Source organism: Strigops habroptila, unplaced genomic scaffold (genome assembly GCF_004027225.2).
Source record: "Strigops habroptila isolate Jane unplaced genomic scaffold, bStrHab1.2.pri NW_022045577.1_ctg1, whole genome shotgun sequence".
NCBI classification, from domain to species: Eukaryota; Metazoa; Chordata; class Aves; order Psittaciformes; family Psittacidae; genus Strigops; species Strigops habroptila.
The window spans coordinates 169,687-191,514 of record NW_022651059.1 but is presented as its reverse complement, the minus strand read 5'-3'; the positions used below and the strand labels follow the sequence as shown (position 1 = coordinate 191,514).

Here is a 21,828-nt window from a genome sequence, read left to right as displayed (position 1 = left end):
GGGTGTTTGGGGGGGTTTTGAGGGGATTTAGGGGTGGTTTGGGGGTGTTTAAGGGGTGTTTTGGGGTATTTAGGGATGGTTTGGGGTATTTGGGGGTGGCTTGGGGTATTTGATGGTATTTGGGGCTGTTTTGGGGGTATTTAGGGGTAGTTTGGGGTACTTGGGGGTATCTGGGGGTGTTTTGGGGGTATTTAGGGGTAGTTTGGGGTATTTGGGGGTATCTGGGGGTGTTTTGGGGGTATTTAGGGGTAGTTTGGGGTACTTGGGGGTATCTGGGGGTGTTTTGGGGGTATTTAGGAGTAGTTTGGGGTACTTGGGGGTATCTGGGGGTGTTTTGGGGGTATTTAGGGGTAGTTTGGGGTATTTGGGGGTATCTGGAGCTGTTTTAGAGTTATTTAGGAATAGTTTTGGGGTATTTGATGGTATTTAGGGGTGTTTTGAGGTATTTGGGGGTGGTTTGGGGGTATTTGGGGGTGGTTTGGGGTATATGAAGGTATTTGGGGCTGGTTTGGGGGTATTTAAGAGTGGTTTGGGGTATTTGATGGTATTTGGGGGTGGTTTGGGGTATTTGATGGTATTTGGGGGTATCTGGAGGTGGTTTAGGGTTATTTAGGAGTGGTTTTGGGGTATTTGATGGTATTTGGGGGTGGTTTGGGGTATCTGTGGATGTTTTGCAGGTATTTGGGAGTGGTTTCGGTGTATTTGGGGGTATTTCGAGGTGCTTTTGGGGTGGTTTTAGGTATTTCAGCGTGTTTTGGGGGTATTTGGGGGCGGTTTTGGGGTGGGTTTGGGGTCCCCAGGGGATTGGGGGGGGCAGCGAGGGGGTCTGGGGGGATTTTGGGGGGTTTGGGGGTGTTTTGAGGGGATTTAGGGGTATCTGGGGGTGGTTTGGGGTATTTGGGGGTGGTTTTGGGGTGTTTTAGAGTGATTTTGGGGTCCCTGGGGGGGGTTTGAGGGGGCAGGCAAGGGGTCTGGGGAGATTTTGGGGTGTTTGGGGGGATTTGGGGTATTTAGGGGTGTTTTGCAGGTATTGGGGAGTGTTTTGGAGCTATTTGGTGCTGATCTCGGTGTATTTGGGGGTACTTAGGGGCAGTTTGGGGGTGGTTTGGGGTGGTTAGGAGTGTTTTGGGGCATTTAGAGGTGATTTGGGGGTGTTTTGGGGTATTTGGGGGTGTTTGGGAGCATTTGATGGTTTTTGGGGGTGTTTTGGGGGTATCTGGGGGTGGTTTCAGTGTATTTGGGGGTATTTAGGAGTGGTTTTGGGTATTTTGGGGTGTTTTGGGAGGACCTTGGGGTGTTTGAGGGTGTTTTGGGGTAGTTCAGGGTGGTTTAGGGGTGTTTTTGGGGTATTTGGGGGTGGTTTTGGGGTCCGGGGGGGGGGCGGGTGGAGGGATTTTGGGGGCATCTTTGGGTATTTGGGGGTGTTTTGCGGAGTATTTAGGAGCGTTTCGGGGCACTTGGTGGTGTTCAGGGGGTATTTAGCGGTGTTTTGGGGGTATTTGGTGGTATTTACGAGTGGTTGGGGTGGTTTTGGGATGGTTCTGGTGGTATGTGGGGGTGTTTTGGGAGGGCATTGGGGTGTTTGGGGGTGTTTTGGGGTATTTCAGGGTGGTTTCGGGGTGTTTTGGGGGTATTTGGGGAGGAGATTGGGGTGTTATGGTGTATTTCAGGGTGGTTTTGGGGTGTTTTGGGGTATTTCACGGTGGTTTAGAGGTGTTTAGGAGTATTTGGGGGTGTTTTGGGGTATCTCAGGGTGGTTTCGGGGTGTTTTGGGGGTATTTTGGAGTGTTTTGGGGGTATTTGGGGGTGTTTTGGGGTATTTCAGGGTGGTTTTGGGGTGATTTTGTGGTGTTTTGGGGTATTTCAGGGTGGTTTAGGGTGTTTTGGGGTATTTCAGGGTGGTTTCGGGGTGTTTTGGGGTGTTTTGGGGTATTTCAGGGTGGTTTTGGGGTGTTTTGGGGTATTTCAGGGTGGTTTCGGGGTGTTTTGGGGGTGTTTTGGGGTATTTCAGGGTGGTTTCGGGGTGTTTTGGGGGTGTTTTGGGGTATTTCAGGGTGGTTTCGGGGTGTTTTGGGGGTATTTGGGGGTGTTTTGGGGTATTTCAGGGTGGTTTTGGGGTGGTTTGGGGGGTGTTTTGGGGGTCCGTACCCAGGTTGAGGCAGGCCAGCGTGTTGGTGCACTTCCACTCCTTCTCGTGCGTCGCCACCTTCACGTCATCCATGACGAGGGGCACCCACCCCCCGAACACGTACATCCTGGGGGGGGGGGAGGGGGGGGGCACAGTGGGGTCAGGGGGGGCCCCAGGGGGGGGCTGGGGTCCTGGGGGGGGGGGTTTGGGGGTTCAGGGCCCCCCCACACTCACTTGTTGCCGATGGTGGTGGCCGAGTGGAGGCTGCGCGGCAACGGGGCCACCCCGCTCACGCTGGGCTTGTTCCACGTCAGCGTCTCTGGGGGGGGGCACCGGGGGCACCGGTGACACCGGGGGCACCAATGGCACCGGGGGCACCCGTGTCCTGCCCCCTAAACTCTGCCTTTGACCCCCCAAACGTGGCCTCAGTCCCCCCAAACCCTGTCCCTCAACCCTGGTATTTGCCCCCCCAAAGCCTCTCTTCTCCCCCCAGAACCCCCTTTTTACCCCCCCAAACCCCTTCTTTACCCCCCCAAACATGAGCTCTGGTCCCTCGGACCCCCTCACTGTCCCCCCACACCTGTCTTTGTCCCCCCAACCCCAGTCTCTGCCCCCCCAAACCCTCTCTTTGCCCCCCAAACCCCTTCTTTACCCCCACAAACCTCCTCACTGCCCCCCCAAACCCCCTCTGTGCCCCCCCCAAACATGATCTCTGGTCCCTCAGACCCCCTCACTGTCCCCCCAAATCCTGGTCTTTCCCCCCTGAAGCCCCTTCTTTACCCCCCAAACATGATCTCTGGTCCCTCAGACCCCCTCACTGTCCCCCCAGACCTGTCCCTGTCCCCCCGAACTCCCTCTCTACCCCCCCAAACCCCCTCGGTGTCCCCCCAAACCCCCTCTTTCCCCCCCCCAAACCCCTTCTTTACCCCCCCAAACCCTCTCTGTGCCCTCCCAAACATGATCTCTGATCCCTCAGACCCCCTCACTGTCCCCCCAGACCTGTCTTTGCCCCCCCAAACCCCAGTCCCTGTCCCTCCAAACCCCCTCTTTACCCCCCCAAACCCCCTCTGTCCCCCCAAACCCCTTCTTTACCCCCCCAAACCCCCTCTGTGTCCCCCCAAACCCCTCTTCCCCCCCCAAACCCCGTCTGTGTCCCCCCAAACCCCCTTTACCCCCCCAAACCCAGTCCCTGTCCCCCCAAACCCTGTCTGTGCCCCCCCAAACCCCCTCTGTGCCCCCCCAAACATGATCTCTGATCTCTCAGATCCCCTCACTGTCTCCCCAGACCTGTCCCTGTCCCCCCAAACACCCTCTGTGCCCCACCAAACTCCCTCTTTGCCCCCCCAAACCCCCCTTTACCCCCCAAACCCCTTCTTTACCCCCCCAAACATGATCTCTGATCCCTCAGACCCCCTCACTGTCCCCTCCCACCTGTCCCTGTCCCCCCAAACCCCCTCTTCCCCCCCCCAACCCCAGTCTCTTCCCCCCTCCAAATCCTGGTCTTTGCCCCCCCAAACCCCCTCCCTGCCCCCCCGTGCCCCCCCCGGCCCCCCCGCACCGATGTCGAGCGTCCAGAGGTCGCCGAGGCGGCAGCCGCTCATGCCGCCGTAGATGACGAGGCGGGAGCGGCGCGCGGCGCGCTCCGTGTACACCACGGCCGTGTGCGACTCGCGCGGCGGCGGCAGCACCCCGTACGTGATGGGGATGTCCCAGCTCAGCACCCCCGAGCCCGCCCGCAGCTCCAGGATGTACAGGTCGTTCAGGTACCTGCGGGGGACGGCACCCGGGGGGCCCCCAATCATCATCTATGGCCCCCCAACGTCACCCATGGGCCCCCGTCATCACCCAGGCACCCCCAACACACAGCACGGGGCTATGGGGCACCCCCAAAGCAGCACCCCCGAGCCCGCAGCTCCAGGATGTACGGGTCGTTCAGGTACCTATGGAGGAGGAACGTCACCCGGGGACCCCAATGTCACCCAGGGACCCCCAATGTCACCTATGGACCCCCAAGGTCACCCAGGGACCCCCATCACCTACATACCCCCATTATCACTTATGGACCCCCATCACCTATGGACCCCCAACATCACCCATGGACCCCAAAGATGGGGACATGGGGCTATGGGGCACCCCCAAAGCAGCACCCCAGAGCCCGCAGCTCCAGGATGTACGGGTCATTCAGGTACCTATGGATGGGGAATGTCATCCATGGACCCCCATCACCTATGGACCTCCATCGTCACACACGGATCCCCATCACCTACATACCCCCATTATCATGTATGGACCCCCATCATCACATACAGACCCCCAACATCACCCATGAACCCCAAAGATGGGAACATGGGGCTATGGGGCACCCCCAAAGCAGCACCCCCGAGCCCACAGCTCCAGCATGTACAGGTCATTCAGGTACCTATGGAGGAGGAACGTCACCCGGGGACCCCAATGTCACCCATGGACCCCCATCACCCACATAACCCCATTATCATCTATGAACCCCCATCATCACCCATGGACCCCCAACGTCACCCAGGGACCCCCAAACACAACATGGGGCTATGGGGCACCCCCAAAGCAGCACCCCTGAGCCCGCAGCTCCAGGATGTACAGGTCATTCAGGTACCTGGGGGGGACGTCACCCAGGGACCCCAATGTCACCCAGGGACCCCCAATGTCGCCTATGGACCCCCAAGGTCACCCAGGGACCCCCATCACCTACATACCCCCATTATCACTTATGGACCCCCAACATCACCCATGGACCCCAAAGATGGGGACATGGGGCTGTGGGGGACCCCCAAAGCAGCACCCCAGAGCCCGCAGCTCCAGGATGTACGGGTCATTCAGGTACCTATGGATGGGGAATGTCATCCATGGACCCCCATCACCTATGGACCTCCATCGTCACACACGGATCCCCATCACCTACATACCCCCATTATCATGTATGGACCCCCATCATCACATATAGACCCCCAACGTCACCCATGGACCCCAAAGATGGGAACATGGGGCACCCCCAAAGCAGCACCCCCGAGCCCGCAGCTCCAGCATGTACAGGTCGTTCAGGTACCTATGGGGGGGAACGTCACCCGGGGACCCCAATGTCACCCAGGGACCCCCAATGTCACCTATGGACCCCCAATGTCACCCATAGACCCCCATCACCCACGTAACCCCATTATCATCTATGAACCCCCATCATCACCCATGGACCCCCAACGTCACCCAGGGACTCCCAAACACAACATGGGGCTATGGGGCACCCCCAAAGCAGCACCCCTGAGCCCGCAGCTCCAGGATGTACAGGTCATTCAGGTACCTGGGGGGGACGTCACCCAGGGACCCCAATGTCACCCAGGGACCCCCAATGTCGCCTATGGACCCCCAAGGTCACCCAGGGACCCCCATCACCTACATACCCCCATTATCACTTATGGACCCCCATCACCTATGGACCCCCAACATCACCCATGGACCCCAAAGATGGGGACATGGGGCTGTGGGGGACCCCCAAAGCAGCACCCCAGAGCCCGCAGCTCCAGGATGTACGGGTCATTCAGGTACCTATGGATGGGGAATGTCATCCATGGACCCCCATCACCTATGGACCTCCATCGTCACACATGGATCCCCATCACCTACATACCCCCATTATCATGTATGGACCCCCATCATCACATACAGACCCCCAACATCACCCATGAACCCCAAAGATGGGAACATGAGGCTATGGGGCACCCCCAAAGCAGCACCCCCGAGCCCACAGCTCCAGGATGTACAGGTCATTCAGGTACCTATGGAGGAGGAACGTCACCCGGGGACCCCAATGTCACCCATAGACCCCCATCACCCACATAACCCCATTATCATCTATGAACCCCCATCATCACCCATGGACCCCCAACGTCACCCAGGGACCCCCAAACACAACATGGGGCTATGGGGCACCCCCAAAGCAGCACCCCTGAGCCCGCAGCTCCAGGATGTACAGGTCGTTCAGGTACCTGGGGGGGACGTCACCCAGGCACCCCAATGTCACCCAGGGACCCCCAATGTCACCTATGGACCCCCAAGGTCACCCAGGGACCCCCATCACCTACATACCCCCATTATCACTTATGGACCCCCATCACCTATGGACCCCCAACATCACCCATGGACCCCAAAGATGGGGACATGGGGCTGTGGGGGACCCCCAAAGCAGCACCCCAGAGCCCACAGCTCCAGGATGTACGGGTCATTCAGGTACCTGGGGGGGGACGTCACCCGGGGACCCCAATGTCACCCATGGACCCCCATCACCTATGGACCCCTAACGTCACCTATGGACCCCCATCGTCATCTATGGACCCCCATCACCTATGGACCCCCATCATCACCTATGGACCCCCAACGTCACCCCTGGACCCCCATCATCACGTATAGACCCCCAACATCATGTATGGATCCCCAACGTCACCTATGGACCCCCAACACACAGCACAGGGCTGTGGGGCACCCCCAAAGCAGCAGCCCCAAGCCCACAGCTCCACAATGTGCAGCTCATGCAAGTACGTATGTATGGCAGAACGTCACTCATGGACGCCCACTATCATCTATAGACTCCCAACATCACCTATGCACCCCCAAACATAAGGACATGGGGCTATAGGGCACCCCAAAGCAGCACCCCAGAGCCCATGGCCCCAAGATGTACAGGTCATTGAGGGACCTATGGAGGGACCAAGGTCACCCATGCACCCCCAATGTCACCTATGGACCCCCAATATCACATATAGGCTGCCAACATCACCTATGCACCCCCATTATCATCTATGGACCCCCAACATCGCCTATAGGCTCCCAACATCACTTATAGAGCCCTAATATGAGCCATGGACCCCCAAAGCAGCACCCCCGAGCCTGCAGCTCCAGGACATAGGGTCCCCGAGGTACCTATAGAGCTCATAATGTCACTTATGGACCCCCAGCATCAGCTATGGACCCCCAACATCACCCATGGACCCCAAAACATCACCCATGGACCCCAAAGATGGGGCCATGGGGCTATGGGGCACCCCCAAATCAGCACCCCAGAGCCTGGAGCTCCGAAATGTTCCCATTATTGAGGTACCTATAGAGCACATAATGCCACCTATAGACCCCAACCACAAGCTCTGCACCCCCATAATCATCTCTGGACCCCCCAGAAGACAACATGGGGCTATGGGGCACCCCCAAACCAGCACCCCAGAGCCCATGGCCCCAAGATGCACAGGTCATTGAGGGACCTATGGAGGGACCAACATCACCCCTGCACCCCAACGTCACCCATGGACCCCCAACATCACCCATGGACCCCCAACATCACCCATGGACCCCCAATATCACCCATGCACCCCAACGTCACCCATGCACCCCCAAACCAGCACCCTGGACCCCCCAGCTCCAGCATGCACAGCTCATTGAAGTACCTATAGACGGGCACCAACAGCCCCCCCGTGCCCCCCATGTCACCTCTGCCCCCCCCGAGGGTCCAGGGGTCACCCAAAAACGGCTGTGGGGTGCTCCCAGTGCTCAGGGCTCCCTATGACACCCCCAACGGGCACCCGCAGCTCGCCGGGACCCCCCAGAACGCAGCGGGGGTGCCCCCATTGTCCCCTGCGCCCCCCCCGAGGCACGCAGGGGCCGTGGGGCCCCCCCTCACCGGGGGATGTTGTTTTTGGGGTCCTCGCTGTCGTTGGCCAGCCCCCCAAAGAGGTAGCACTTGTTGCCCACCAGGGAGAAGCTGTGGCCCAGGCGGGGGCACGGGGGGGGCCCGTTCTTGGGGGTCTTCGCCTTCAGCCGCTTCCACTCCCACCGGCTCGCCTGGGGGGGGGCAGGGTTAGGGGCACCCCCCAAAGCCATGGGTGCACCCCCCCCCCAGCCCCTAACAGCCCCCCTGGTTAACCCTCAGCCCCTGTGGGTGCTGCCCACAGCCCCATAGGGACCCCCCCAGGCCTTAACAGCCCCCCTGGGTTAACCCTCAGCCCATATGGGGTGCCCCCCACAGCCCCATAGGAGCCCCCCAACCCGTAACAGCCCCCCTGGGTTACCCCCCAGCCCCCCTGCGCTAACCCCCACTCCCTATGGGGTGCCCCCCAGCCCCATAAGGACCCCCCCAGCCCCTAACAACCCCCCTGGGTTAACCCCTGGCCCCTGTGGGTACCCCCCCAACCCCTACGGGTACCCCCCTCAGCCCCTAACAGCGCCCCACATTGCCCCTCAGCCCCTACTGGGTGCCCCCCCCAAGCCCTATAGGAGCCCCCCAACCCCTAACAGCCCCCATGCATTACCCCCCAGCCCCATAGGGAACCCCCAGCCCCTAACATCCCCCCCAGGGCTCCATGACACCCCTCCAGGAGCTTGTGACCCCCCCAGTGCCCCAGGGATACCCCCAATTCCCCATGTGGTGCCCCCCCCAGCCCCTATGGGTGCCCCCCACATTGCCCCTCAGCCCCTATTGAGTACCCCCCAACCCCTAACAGCCCCTATGGGTGCCCCCCCCAACCCCATAGGGACCCCCCCAGCCCCTAACAGCCCCCCTGCATTACCGCCCAGTCCCTATGGGGTGCCCCCCAGCCCCTATGGGTCACCCCCCGGCCCCTAACAGCCCCCCACATTGCCCCTCAGCCCCTCCTGGGTGCCCCCCCCAGCACTATAGGAGCCCCCCAACCCCTAACAGCCCCCATAGGTGCCCCCCCCAGCCCCATAGCGACACCCCCAGCCCCTAACATCCCCCCCAGGGCTCCATGACACCCCCCCAGGAGCTTGTGACCCCCTCCAATGCCCCAGGGATACCCCCAATTCCCCGTGGGGTGCCCCCCCCAGGGGCTTGTGACCCCCCCAGCCCCCCAGCGCCCCCCAGCGCCCCACCTGCAGCTCGTAGAGGTCGTTGCTGTACTTGCCGTACTCCACCATGCCGCCGAACACGAGCAGCCGCGTCCCGTCGCACACGAAGCCGTAGGCGGCGCAGCCGGGAGGGATGTCCCCGCGCACGGCCGGGATGAACCATTGGTTGGTGGCTGAGGGGGGGAGGCGGGCTCAGCCGCGCCCGCCCCGCCCATTGAGGCAAGGCGGGAGCTGCCCCCGCGGGATGCGCCCACCCCCCACACCGCCCCCCCCCCGCCCCAACGCCGGTGGGCTCGGCCGGAGGCCCTGAGGGGCTGGAGGAGCCCATCGGGGATGGGGGGGGGGCACCCCATGGGATACCCCGACTCCCCCCATTGGCACCACAGTGGGACACCCCCACTGACACCCCCACTGACGATCCCATTAACATCTCCATTGACACCCCCATTGACACCTCCATTGATACCCACACTGACACCCCCTTCAACACGCCCATTGACGTCCCCATTGATTCCCCCCATTGACACCCCATGGACACCCCATGGACATCCTATTAACCCCCCCATCGTCGCCCCCATTGATACCCCCCATTAACACCTCCATCGACCCCCCACTGATACCCCCATTGTCGCCCCCATTGATACCTCCCATTAACATTTCCATTGACCCCCCCATTGACACCCCCAGTGACGCCCCCATTGATACCCCCCATTAACCCCTCCACTGACACCCCCATTGATACCCCCCATTAACATCTCCACTGGCCCCCCCATTGACACCCCCAGTGACACCCCCATTGATACACCCCATTAACACCTCCATTGGCCCCCCCATTGACACCCCCCACAGATGCCCCCAGTGACACCCCCACTGACGCCCCCATTGATACCCCCCATTAACACCTCCATTGACCCCCCATTGACACCCCCAGTAACACCTCCATTGTCGCCCCCATTGATACCCCCCATTAACACCTCCATTGGCCCCCCCATTGACGCCCCCCACTGATGCCCCCACTGACACCCCCATTGATGCCCCCATTGATACCTCTATTGACACCGCACTGACACACCCAGTGACACCCCCATTGTCGCCCCCATTGATACCCTTCATTAACACCTCCATTGGCCCCCCCACTGACGCCCCCATTAGCATCCCCATTGATGCTCCCATTGACGCCCCATTAACACGCCCACCGATGCGCCCATTGCCACCCCCCATTATCATCTCAATTGCCGCCCACCCCGGCCCCCCCGGCCCCCCACCGGTGTTGTAGACGTGCAGCTCATCCACGATGCCCTCGTTGCCGCCGCCGAACACCACGATGAGCTCCTTGATGGCCACGGCGCGGTGCCCGTGGCGCGGCCGCGGCACCGGCCCCGACCAGCCCAGGACCCGCTTCCAGCGCGGCTGCAGCGCGGGGGGGGCCGCGGCGGCGCGCGGGGGGGAGCCCCCCCCGCCCGGGGCCGCCATCAGCCCCTCGAGCACCTGCAATGGGGGGGGGGACACGGTGACAACCCCAGAGAGACACCCCCAGAGATAATGACTCCCTGTAATGAGCCCTGATAGGGACAGTGACCCCTCATAATCACACTGACCCCCCATAATGACCCCCCCATAGTAACACTGACCCCCCATAATGACCCCCCTAGCGACAACGACCCCCCATAATGACAGCCCATAGTGAGAATGACCCCCTCATAATGACCCCCCAATAGTGACGACCCCCAATGACTCCCCCATAGTGATAGTGACCCCCCCAGTAACCCTCCCCATAGTGACAGTGACCCCCCATAATGACTCCCCTGAGTGACAATGACACCCCATAATGACCCCCCCCCAGTGACAGTGACACCCCCTAATGATCCCCCCATAGTGACAACGACCCTCCCCTAGGGAGTGACCCACCATAATAACCCCCCCATAGTAACAATGAACCCCCCATAACAACCTCCAGTGACCCCCCCATAATAACAATGCCCCCCATAACATCAACAATTGTCTCACAATGATATCCTATATTCTCACTGACCCCCCCATACTGACCCCCCCATAGACATCCCCCTACAGTGACAATAACGCCTCATAATGACCCCCCCATAGACACAGGGACCCCCCATAGAGACCCCGCCATAATAACAGGACCCCCCATAACGATCCCCCTATAGCGACAAGACCCCCCCCCCCCAGTGATCCCCTACAACGACAGTGCCGCCCCCATAGACACCCCCATAGTGACAGGGATCCCCGGCACAATGACCCCCCCATAGCGCAGGGACCCCCCCAAACTGACCCCCCATTGCGGCCCCCCCCCCACTGCCCGCGGGGTTAATAACTGCCCCCCCCGCCCCCCCGTTACAATTGCCCCTTGGGGGCAATTACCTGCTCCCCACATGGCAATTAACCAGAGCAGCACCCAATTACCCGCCCCCCCCCGTTACATTTACCCCGGGGGGGCAATTAGCTGCTGCTGCAGCCGCTGCAATTCACCCGGGGGGGGGGGGGGGCAATTAACGCCTCCACCACCACAATTACCCGCGGGGGGGTGTGGGGGGGGCGCAATTAACGCTCCCGCCACCGCAACAGCCCCGGGGCAGATAATTCCCCCCCCCGGCCCCGAAATTACCCCCCCGGGGCAGTTCCATGAGGGGCGGGGGGTGGGTAAGCCCCCCTCCCCAATCGCTCCAGAGCAAGAGCCTCAATTTACCCCCCCCCGGACATTCACCCCCCCCATGCCCAGAATGGACCATTCCCCCCCCCCCCCCAGCAATTGCCCCCCGTCCATTGCCCCTCCCCCGGCTCCCTCCCCCCCCCCCGGCCGGGCCCTGGGAGCCGCCATCTTGTAGCCGCCCGGACGGAAAATGGCGGCGGCCGCCTCCCCCCCCCCCCGCCGCTCACCGCTGAGCCCTCCCGGCTCGCGGCCGCCCCTGTCCCTCCGCGGCGGTTGCGCCGCTTCTCCCGCGGCCGCCCCCCGCGGCCGGTCGCTGCCGGAGGCTCGGAGCGGGCCCGGAGCGGCGCTGCCGTTGGCCGCGGGCGCCCTCACGCCGCGCTGGGAGCCGCCATCTTGCGCCTGTGTCCAAGCGGCGGCTCCGCTCCCCGCCCGCGCGGGGCAGGGCGGGACGGGCGAAAAGGGGCGGGGCCACGCCGCGAGGCCACGCCCCCTCCCTGCCCGGGCGGCGCCATCTTGGCGGGCGTAGGGGAGGGGGGGGGGGGGTGATGGGCGCCGCCATGTTGGGACTGCGGGGGGGGGGGCGCCGCGAAGCGCCCGTTACCGCACATTCCCCCCCTCCAACCCCGCACCGCGGCCCCGCAGAACCGGGCCCGGCACCGGCGGCCTCGCTGCGGCGCTACCCCGGGGCTGCGGGGCGCAGCCATGGCGTGGTCCCGCCCCGCGTAGCCCCGCCCATTCCACACCCCTCTTAAAGGAGCCGTGACACACACACACACACACACGCACCCCCCGCCGCCATCACACCCGCGGGCGCCGCCATGTCCGACCCCCCCCCCCCCCCCCGCCACGGGCTCCCCTTTACCCTCGCGGCGGCGGCGCCTCGCCCCAGGCAGCCCCGCGCTGTACGGAGCGCTCAGCCCGCCATGGGAGCCGCCATCTTGGCGGCCGCTCCTCCACCCCACCTCCTCCCAAACCAGCCTCCTCCTCGGCCCCGGGGTCGCCCCAAGCCCCAGTTCCCTCACGAGACAACGGGCCCCCCCCTCCCCGGTGCCGCGCTGAGGCCTCACGGCCCCGCTGGGACGGGCGGGAGCGCGGACACCGGCGCCTCCATCGTCCACCCCCCCCCGTACACACAAGATGGCGGCTGGAAGGACCCGGATGTGGGCGCAGGGCGGCGCCATGAAATCCCCCCTTGTCCCCTCTTAAGATGGCGGCCCCCGCGGCGAGGGAAGGACCCGGATGTCGGCACCATGGCAACGCGCGCGGCGCGGCCCAACATGGCGCGGCCCGTTCGGCGGGAGGTGGCGCCTCCCCGGCCCGGCCCGGGCCCCCCCCTCCCGCTCCCCGCCGCTCCCCGCCCGGCCGCGGCTCCTCCCGCCCTCACCGGGTGCGGCTCCGCGGTCGGGCCGGCTCCAAGGCGACGCTCCGGTACCCGGATGCGCGGAGGAGGGGTCACAAGATGGCGGCGCGCTGCTCGGCGATGTTGGGGGGGGGGACACCAAGATGGCGCCGCCCGGTTCCCGGCTCTTCCTCCTCCGCCTCTTCCTCCGCCTCCTCCTCGGAGCGCGGACAAGATGGCGGCGCCTGACCGAGGCGGGAAGGGGGATGTGGGCCGCGACCCCCCCCCCGCCTCCCCGCTCCGCCCCGCTCCTCGGCCCCCCGCCCCCCCCCCCCCGGGGCAAGGCCCGGATGCGGCGCCCCAAGATGGCGGAGGCGGCCGCGGCTGCCCAAGATGGCGGCCGCCGCGGGACCCGGATGCGGCCGCTCTCCGCGGAGCGCCGCTCCCGCCCCGCTGCGCACCTGCAGGCACCGGCCGCGCGCGGACACCGGGCGCCGCTTCCTCCCGCCGCCGCCGCTCGCTCGGGGCCGCCGCCGCCGCTCCCAAAGGCCGAGACGGGCCCGTCCGCAGCGACGACTACAGGCGCTTGGGAGCCGCCATTTTGGACGGGTCTCCTCCACCCGGCACAAACATGGCGTCTCCCAGGACCCGGATGGTGGCGCCTAACGGCTCGGGCGCGCAGCGCGCATGCGCCCTGGCGGGAAGGGTGGGGCGGCGCTTGCGCGTTGCTTCCTTTACCCCTCCCCGCTGACCCCGCCCCCTCTCCCGCGCATGCGCGCTGCGCTCCCGGAGCGATGGTTTATGTTCAAAGTACCCGATTTGGGCGGTTTTTCAACCAAATCCGCCCCGCGGCGGGGTCAGTGTCATCATAGGTGGCGGGGGAGCTGGGGGGTAGGGGCGGGGGACGGGGGGGAGGAGCCAACGGGGTACAGGGGCATTCCCCCCTCCCCCGTCATGGCCGCGCCCATCCTGTGCGCCCTCTGTCATGGCCGCGCCCTCTGCTGGCCGCCATGTTGGCGGACGAGGGCTCTCCTTTCTCAGATACGCCGAAGCCCCCCCATTCCCCCCCAAAGCCCCCGCAGGGCCCCCCATTGCCCCCAACAGCGGCACCACTGGCACCATTAACACCACCGGCACCAGCTTCACGCACTTCCCCTTTAAGAGGAGGCTCCGCCCGCCCATCTCCGCGCCGCCATCTTGAGCGTGGCAAAAGTGCGCCCCCCCAACACCACCATCACGTGACGTCGCGGCCGCCATATTGAGCGTGGCTCAACCGCGGCGGGAGAATGGGGCGGGGCCGCGTTTATCGCGGCGGTGACGTCACGGCCATGACGTCACAGCCCGCGGGATGCTCCCGGGGAAGGGGTGGGGGGAGAGATCCGGGATCCAGTGACGTCACACTCAGGGATCCAGTGACGTCACACCCAGGGATCCAGGGACGTCACATGGGGCGACCCCGGGGGGGCCCTTTGGAGCACTTTGAGCCCCCCCCATGGAGCGCAATGGGATCGACTGAGCCCCCCCCAACGGAACAAGCCGGGCTCTGCCACCCCCCACCCGCCGGGGGGGGTTGCTGGGGGGGTGTTCATTGGGGGGGGCGGGGTGTTTCCATTGAGGGGGGATCCCGGGGGGGTCGGGTCGCCCCAATAAAGCGCAGAGCCATTGGTGCACACAGATTTATAGATCACTCCAGCACAGACACAGAGCCCGGGGGGGGGGGGCGGGGCTTGGCGATGTCGGGGCGGGGGGGTTGGGGTTTGGGGGGGGGGGCGGCGCCGCGGACCCCCCCAAGAAGAGGCGAGAGCCGAGGGGGGTTTCATGTAAATTTATAAGGCAAAACGTCTCGCGCCACTAAAGAGAATAAATAGGTGCGACCCCCCCCCACGGGCCCCCCCCGGACCCCCCCAATGGACCCGCCCCCATGGGGCAACCCCCCTCCATGTCCTGCCCCCGGCGCCGCGGGTCCCCCCCCCCCCCGTTATTGCCATGAGGAGCCGGGGCCGGGGGGGTGCGGGGGGGTGGTGGAAGAACAAAGGGGGGGGCCCCCCCCCCCGGGAAAGTGCAGGACGGGGCCCCCCCGGGCTGGGGACCCCCCCCCAGTGACTCCCCATTGGTCAGCTGGGTCCCACACCCCAACGCTCGCGCCTGATTGGCTCCCGCCCCGGCACACGCCACGTCTGATTGGCTCTGGGGCACAGCCCGCCCCGAGCGGCTGCCAGCTCTGATTGGCTCCAAAGTGGATCCTGCCCCCCCACGCCCCCACACCACGGTCGTTCCTGATTGGCTCCAGACTCGATCCCACTCCAAGGTCACAATCTCTCCTGATTGGCTCTAAACGAGATCCCGCCCCCAAGCCACGGTCACCCCTGATTGGCTCCCGACTGGTCTCCCCTGGTTGGTTCTAGACTGGATCCCGCCCCAACACAGCGCGCCTCCTGATTGGACGGAGACCGGATCCAGCCTCCAATCCCAAGCCGCTGCTGATTGGCTCCCGGCCGGACCCCGCCTCCAGCTGGAGTGACCCAGAATCTGCCCGCCCCCGACGCCCTCTGATTGGCCGGCACCAAACCCCCTCCAGCCACTCAATGCTCCCCACGGACCCGCCTCCCCACTCCTGATTGGCTCAGCCCCGGCTCCGCCCCGCAAGCTGCCGATTGGCTCCGCACCAGATCCCAACCACCAGTAACTCCTGATTGGCTCCAGGCTGGATCCCAGCCGAGCCGAAAGCTGCTCCCGATTGGCTCCCATCCCTAACGCACGCCTCCGCTGATTGGCTCCAGAGCGGATCCCGACTCCATCCTGATTGGCTCAAACCCACCTCCCGCTCGGCTCCACCCCAACGCCCCCCTCCTGATTGGCTCAACGCTGGATCCCCTCCCGACCAAACCGCTCCTGATTGGCTCCTGCTTGGCCCCCGCTGCTCCCATTGGACGGCGCCCCCCCCGGCCCCCCCCTTAGTGCAAATGGTTCCTACCTAAAAACGGGGGAACGGAACTGGAAGAACGAATGAAGCGGCGACATTGGGGGGGGGGGACGGACCCCAAACCCCCCCCCCCCGGCCCCCCCAAACTCCCCCTTACCCCCCCCCACCTCAGAGAGGGGGGTCCCCGGGGCCACCCCCCCCTTAGTGCGGGTGGGGGGGTCTCGCTGTGCTTCTCGGTCATAGAAAGGGGGGGGTGGGATGGAGGGGGGAGGGGGGGGTCGGGGTGATGGAAAAGGGGGGTGGGGGTGGGGGGGTTCCACGTGTCCATCCTGGGTCCGTGATTGGTTGGCTCACAGTCAGCTGACCCGCTCGGGCACAGGCGTCCTGGTGTCGACCGGCTCGTCGCGGGGGGGGCGGCGGCGGCGGCGGCCGCGGCACCGCGGCGCTGGGCGGGGGGGGGGGGCGGCGGCGGCGCCGACGAGGACGAGCACGAGGAGGAGGAAGAGGAGGAGGAGGACGAGGACGAGGAGGAGGAGGAGGAGGAGGAAGCAGCGTCCTTGTGCTCGGGCTCCCCCCCGCCCGCCCCCCCCGCCCGGTGCAGCGGAGTCTTTGCCGTGGCGCAGCCGTCGGGCGCCGCCGCGGCGCCGCGGTGCTCGGAGCAGCCGCTGCAGTCCTGCGCCGCGGGGGGGGGGCTGCCGCTGTCCTTGGGGCTCACCGGGGGGGGCTCGCTCGGCACCGGGGACCCCCCCAGCTCCCTCCTGCCGGGCGCCGGCACCGCGGCACCGCCACCACCGCCACCGCGGCCCTTAGGGCTGCCGCGGGCGCTGCGGGGGCCGCGGGGGCCGCGCTCGGGGGGCGCCGGCGCCGGTTTGGCCGCTTCCAAGAGCACCGGCTCCCGCGTCTTCCTCTTCTTGATGGGCAGCACCGTCTCCTGCACGGCCGGCGCCGCCGCCGCTGACAAGGGCTTCTTCTTGGCTTCGGGCGCTGCCGCCAGCGCCGCGGCTCCGCCGGCGCCGCCGCCTCCTCCCGCCGCCGGTTTGCGGCCCCGTTTCTTGGGGGCGCCGCCGTGCCGGTCCGGCTCCGCTTTCCGCTTCCGGCCCGGGCGCTTCACGGCCAGCACCTGCGCCGAGGTGGTGGCGGCGCCGGCTCCGGCGTCCCCGCGCGCGCCGGCCCCGAACGGCATCTTCACCAGCAGCTTCCCGGGGCTCTTCTCCAGCGCCCCCCGTTTGAGCGGCGCCGGAGCCGCCTCGGCCGCCGCCGCCGCCGCCGCCGCTTTGGGGGCTTTGGGGGCGCCGCTGCCTTTGGGGCGGCCGCGGCCGCGGCCGGTGCCGGCGCTCTTGGCGGGTTTGGGTTTCTTGGGCGGGCGCTGCTCGCGCCGCGAGGGGCTCCCGCGCCCCGTCACCGTGAAGTCGAAGTCGTTGGGGTCCAGCGACGTGTCCCCGACCTTCTCGAAGTAGGCGACGAGCTCCACCTTGGAGCGGAACGCTTTGCCCTGCGGGCTGCGGCGCCACCGTCAGCGCCCCCAGCGCCCCCCAGCGCCCCCCAGTGCGCCCCAGGGCCCCCCAGTGCACCCCAGCGCCCCCAGCGCCCCCCAGTGCGCCCCAGGGCCCCCCAGTGCACCCCAGCGCTCCCAGGGCCCCCCAGGGCACCCCAGTGCAGCCCAGTGCAACCCTGTGCCCTCCTGGTACCCTCCTAATGCATCCCAGTGCGCCCCAGTGCATCCCAGTACCCTCCTAGTGCACCCCAGTGCATCCCAGTGCATCCCAGTGCAAACCAATGCATCTCAATGTGCCCCAGTGCATGCCAGCACCCTCCTGGTACCCTCCTAGTGCATCCCAGTGCGCCCCAGTGCATCCCAGTACCCTCCTAGTGCGCCCCAATGCATCCCAGTACCCTCCTGGTACCCTCCTACTGCATCCCAATGTGCCCCAGTGCATCCCAGCACCCTCCTAGTGCACCCCAATGCAGCCAAATGCACCTCAGTGCTCCCCAGTGCTTCCCAGTATCCTCCTGGTACCCTCCCAGTGCATCCCAGTGCAACCGAATGCACCTCAATGCGCCCCAGTGCATCCCAGTACCCTACTGGTACCCTCCTGGTACCCTCCCAGTGCATCCCAGTGCAAACCAACGCATCCCAATGTGCCCCAGTGCTTGCCAGCACCCTACTGGTACCCTCCTAGTGCATCCCAGTACTCCCCAGTGCATCCCAGTGCATCCCAGTACCTTCCTGGTACCCTCCTGGTACCCTCCTAGTGCATCCCAGTGCAACCCAGTGCGCCCCAGTACCCTACTGGTGCACAGCAGTGCATCCCGACACCATCCTGGTACCTCCTGGTGCTCCCCAGTGCATCCCAGTGCATCCCAGTGCCCTACCGGTACCCTCCTGGTGCTCTCCTAGTGCATCCCAGTGCGCCCCAGTGCATCCCAGTGCATCCCGGTACCCTACTGGTACCACCCCAGTGCGCCCCAGTGCCCTACTGGTGCTATCCCAGTGTCCTCCTGGTACTATACAAGCATCTCCCAATGCATCCCAGTGTCCCCCAGTGCATCCCAGTGCCCTCCTGGTACTATCCCAGTGTCTCCCAGCGCATCCCAGCATCTCCCAGTGCACCCCAGTGTCCTCCCAGTACTATACAAGCATCTCCCAGTGCATCCCAGTGCCTTCTTGGTGCTATCCCAGTGTCCCCCAGTACATCCCAGTGCCCTCCTGGTTGTATCCCAGCGTTTCCCAATGCATCCCAATGTCTTCCAGTGCATCCCAGTGCCCTCCCGGTACTATCCCAGTGTCCTCCTGCTACCATCCCAGTGCCCCCCAGTGCATCCCAGTGCCCTCCTGGTTGTATCCCAGCATCTCCCAGTCCATCCCAGTGCCTTCCTGGTGCTATCCCAGTGTCCCCCAGTCCATCCCAGTGTCCTCCTGGTACTATCCAAGCATCTCCCAGTGCATCCCAGTGTCCCCCAGTGCATCCCAATGTCTTCCTGGTATATCCCAGCATCTCCCAGTCCATCCCAGTGCCCTCCTGGTAGTATCCCAGTGTCCTTCTGCTACTATCCAAGCATCTCCCAACGCATCCCAGTGTCTCCCAGTGCATCCCAGTGCCCTCCTGGTTGTATCCCAGCACCTCCCAGTGCATCCCAGTGCCTTCCTGGTGCTATCCCAGTGTCCCCCAGTGCATCCCAGTGCCCTCCCGGTACTATCCAAGCATCTCCCAGTGCATCCCAGTGTCCCTCAATGCATCCCAGTGCCCTCCTGGTACTATCCAAGCATCTCCCAGTGCATCCCAGTGCCCTCCTGGTGCTATCCCAGCGTCCCCCAGTGCATCCCAGCACCTCCCAGTGCATCCCAGTGCCCTCCTGGTGCTATCCCAGCATCTCCCAGTCCATCTCAATGCCCCCCGGTACTATCCAAGCATCTCCCACTGCATCCCAGTGTCCCCCAGTGCGTCCCAGTGCCTCCCAGTGCATCCCAGTGTCCTCCTGGTACTATCCAAGCATCTCCCAGTGCATCCCAGTGCCCTCCCGGTACTATCCAAGCATCTCCCAATGCATCCCAGTGTCCCCCAGTCCATCCCAGTGTCCTCCTGGTACTATCCGAGCATCTCCCACTGCATCCCAGTGTCCCCCAGTGCATCCCAGTGCCTCCCAGTGCATCCCAGTGTCCTCCTGGTACTATCCAAGCGTCTCCCAGTGCATCCCAGTGTCCCCCAGTGCATCCCAGTGCCCTACTGGTACTATCCCAGTGTCCTTCTGCTACTATCCAAGCATCTCCCAATGCATCCCAGTGTCCCCCAGTGCCTCCCAGTGCATCCCAGCATCTCCCAGTGCCCCCCGGAGCCTGCCGCCGCCCCCCGCGGCGCCGCCGGTGCCGGGGCCTCACTTGATCAAGTAGACGTCGTACTTCCCGGCGGAGCGGCCGGATTTGCGCTGCTTGAGCTTGCGGGTCCAGCCCTCGGGCAGGGTGGGGTCGTCGTACATGGGCCCGCGGTCCCGGATGATGGAGCGGCGCTGCTTGGGCGAGGCCGAGGCCTCCGGAGCCGCCGGCGCCGCCGCGGCGCCCTCCGAGCTCTCGGCCTTCCCGGCCTCCGCCGGCTCCGAGGACGGATGCGCCGGGTCCGGCTCCGGCTCCGGCTCCTCCTTCCGCTCCCGCTTCAGCTTCTTGGCCTTGGGCGGCCGCTCCCGCTCCCGCATCCCCGAGAGCGGCTCCTCCGGCTTCTCCTCCCTGCGGGAACAGGGGACGTGGGTACGGGGCGTGGGGTACGGGGATGGGATACGGGATACGGGTATGGGATACGGGGTGTGGGATACGGGATATGGGATATGGGATATGGGGTGTGGGATACGGGGTACAGGGTATGGGATACGGGATATGGGGTATGGGGTGTGGGATACGGGGTACAGGGTATGGGATACGGGATATGGGGTATGGGATAGGGGTGTGGGATACGGGGTACAGGGTATGGGGTATGGGATATACATATGGAATTGGGATATGGGGTATGGGATACGGGATATGGGGTACAGGGTATGAGATACAGCATACGGGATATGGGGTATGGAATATACATATGGGATACGGGTATGGGATATGGGATATGGGATATGGGGTACAGGGTATGGGATACAGGATATGGGATATGGGATATGGGATATACATATGGGATATGGGGTATGGGATATGGGGTATGGGATACGGGATATGGGATATGGGATGTGGGATATGGGATACGGGGTACAGGGTATGGGATACGGGATATGGGATATGGGATGTGGGATATGGGATACGGGGTACAGGGTATGGGATACGGGATATGGGATATGGGGTATGGGATATGGGGTACGGGGTATGGGATATGGAGTATGGGATATGAGGTATGGGATATGGGATACGGGTATGGGATATGGAGTGTGGGATACAGGATATGGGATACAGGATATGGGATACGAGGTGTGGGATATGGGGTATGGGATATGGGATGTGGGGTATGAGATACGGGACATGGGGTATGGGATATGCGATACAGATATGGGTTTGGGATATGGGGAATGGGATGCGGGATGTGGGGTATGGGATATGGGATATGAGGTATGGGATATGGGATGTGGAGTATGGATACGGGGTATGGGATACAGGGTATGGGATATGGGATACGGGGTATGGGGTATGGATATGGGGTACGGGATACAGAATATGGGATATGGGATGTGGACATGGGGTACGGGATAAGGGATACAGATACGGGTTTGGGGTACGGGGTATGGGATATGGACACGGGACATGGACGCGGGCACGGGACGTGGGACACGGACACGGGACACGGGACACGGACCACGGAGGGGTCCCCGAAACCAGCCCCACAGCGGCCCCCCCCCGGCGCCCATCCCATAATAACCCCCCCGGGGCGGGAAGCGCCGGCACCGGGACGGCTCCGGGCCCGGGGGTCACCGGGAAGAGCCGATGCGGAGCCGGGAGCGGGGCCGGAGCCCAACGGGCGCTCCGGGGGTCGGGATCACCCCGACCGGCGCCGGGATCGGGCCCATGGGGCCCAGAGCAGCGTTTTGGGGTGATTGGGGATCACTTTGGGATGGTTCGGGAACATTTGGGGTGTTTGGGAGGAATTTGGGGTGTTCCGGAGCGCTGCGTCTGGGATCGTTTTGGGTGTTTTGGGGTGTTTTGGGGTGTTTTGGGGCGTTTCGGGGTGTTTTGGGGTGCAGCACGACACAAAGATTTGGGGGATTTGGGGCTTGCTTGGGGGGATTTGGATCATTTTGGGGTGTTTCAGGGTGATTCGGGGCTGTTTCGGGGGGTTGCGCCACATTTTGGGGTGTTTTGGGGTGATTCGGGGCTGTTTTGGGGGTTTGCACCACATTTTGGGGTGTTTCGGGGTGCT

At 64.2% G+C, this 21,828-nt stretch overlaps 2 protein-coding genes across 2 annotated transcripts in view; both read right to left on the bottom strand.

Moving 5' to 3' along the window:
• The window catches only part of HCFC1 (host cell factor C1), a 37,272-nt gene extending 23,983 nt beyond the window's left edge, over positions 1 to 13,289 (bottom strand). The window contains 7 exon segments of the mRNA XM_030474263.1: positions 2,149 to 2,255; positions 2,363 to 2,447; positions 3,687 to 3,895; positions 7,824 to 7,984; positions 9,032 to 9,180; positions 10,273 to 10,495; positions 13,063 to 13,289. Of these exon segments, the coding sequence (XP_030330123.1) occupies positions 2,149 to 2,255; positions 2,363 to 2,447; positions 3,687 to 3,895; positions 7,824 to 7,984; positions 9,032 to 9,180; positions 10,273 to 10,480 (919 nt within the window). The 5' untranslated portion in view covers positions 10,481 to 10,495; positions 13,063 to 13,289.
• A 1,538-nt stretch (positions 13,290 to 14,827) lies between these two features.
• Positions 14,828 to 20,156, bottom strand: MECP2 (methyl-CpG binding protein 2). The gene is made up of 2 exons (XM_030474291.1): positions 19,818 to 20,156; positions 14,828 to 17,439 (listed from the first exon to the last, which is right to left on the bottom strand). Exons 1-2 carry the CDS (start codon positions 20,126 to 20,128, stop codon positions 15,972 to 15,974), a joined length of 1,779 nt encoding a protein of 592 aa, XP_030330151.1. The 5' UTR covers positions 20,129 to 20,156; the 3' UTR covers positions 14,828 to 15,971.
• Between the last annotated feature and the right edge of the window lie 1,672 nt (positions 20,157 to 21,828).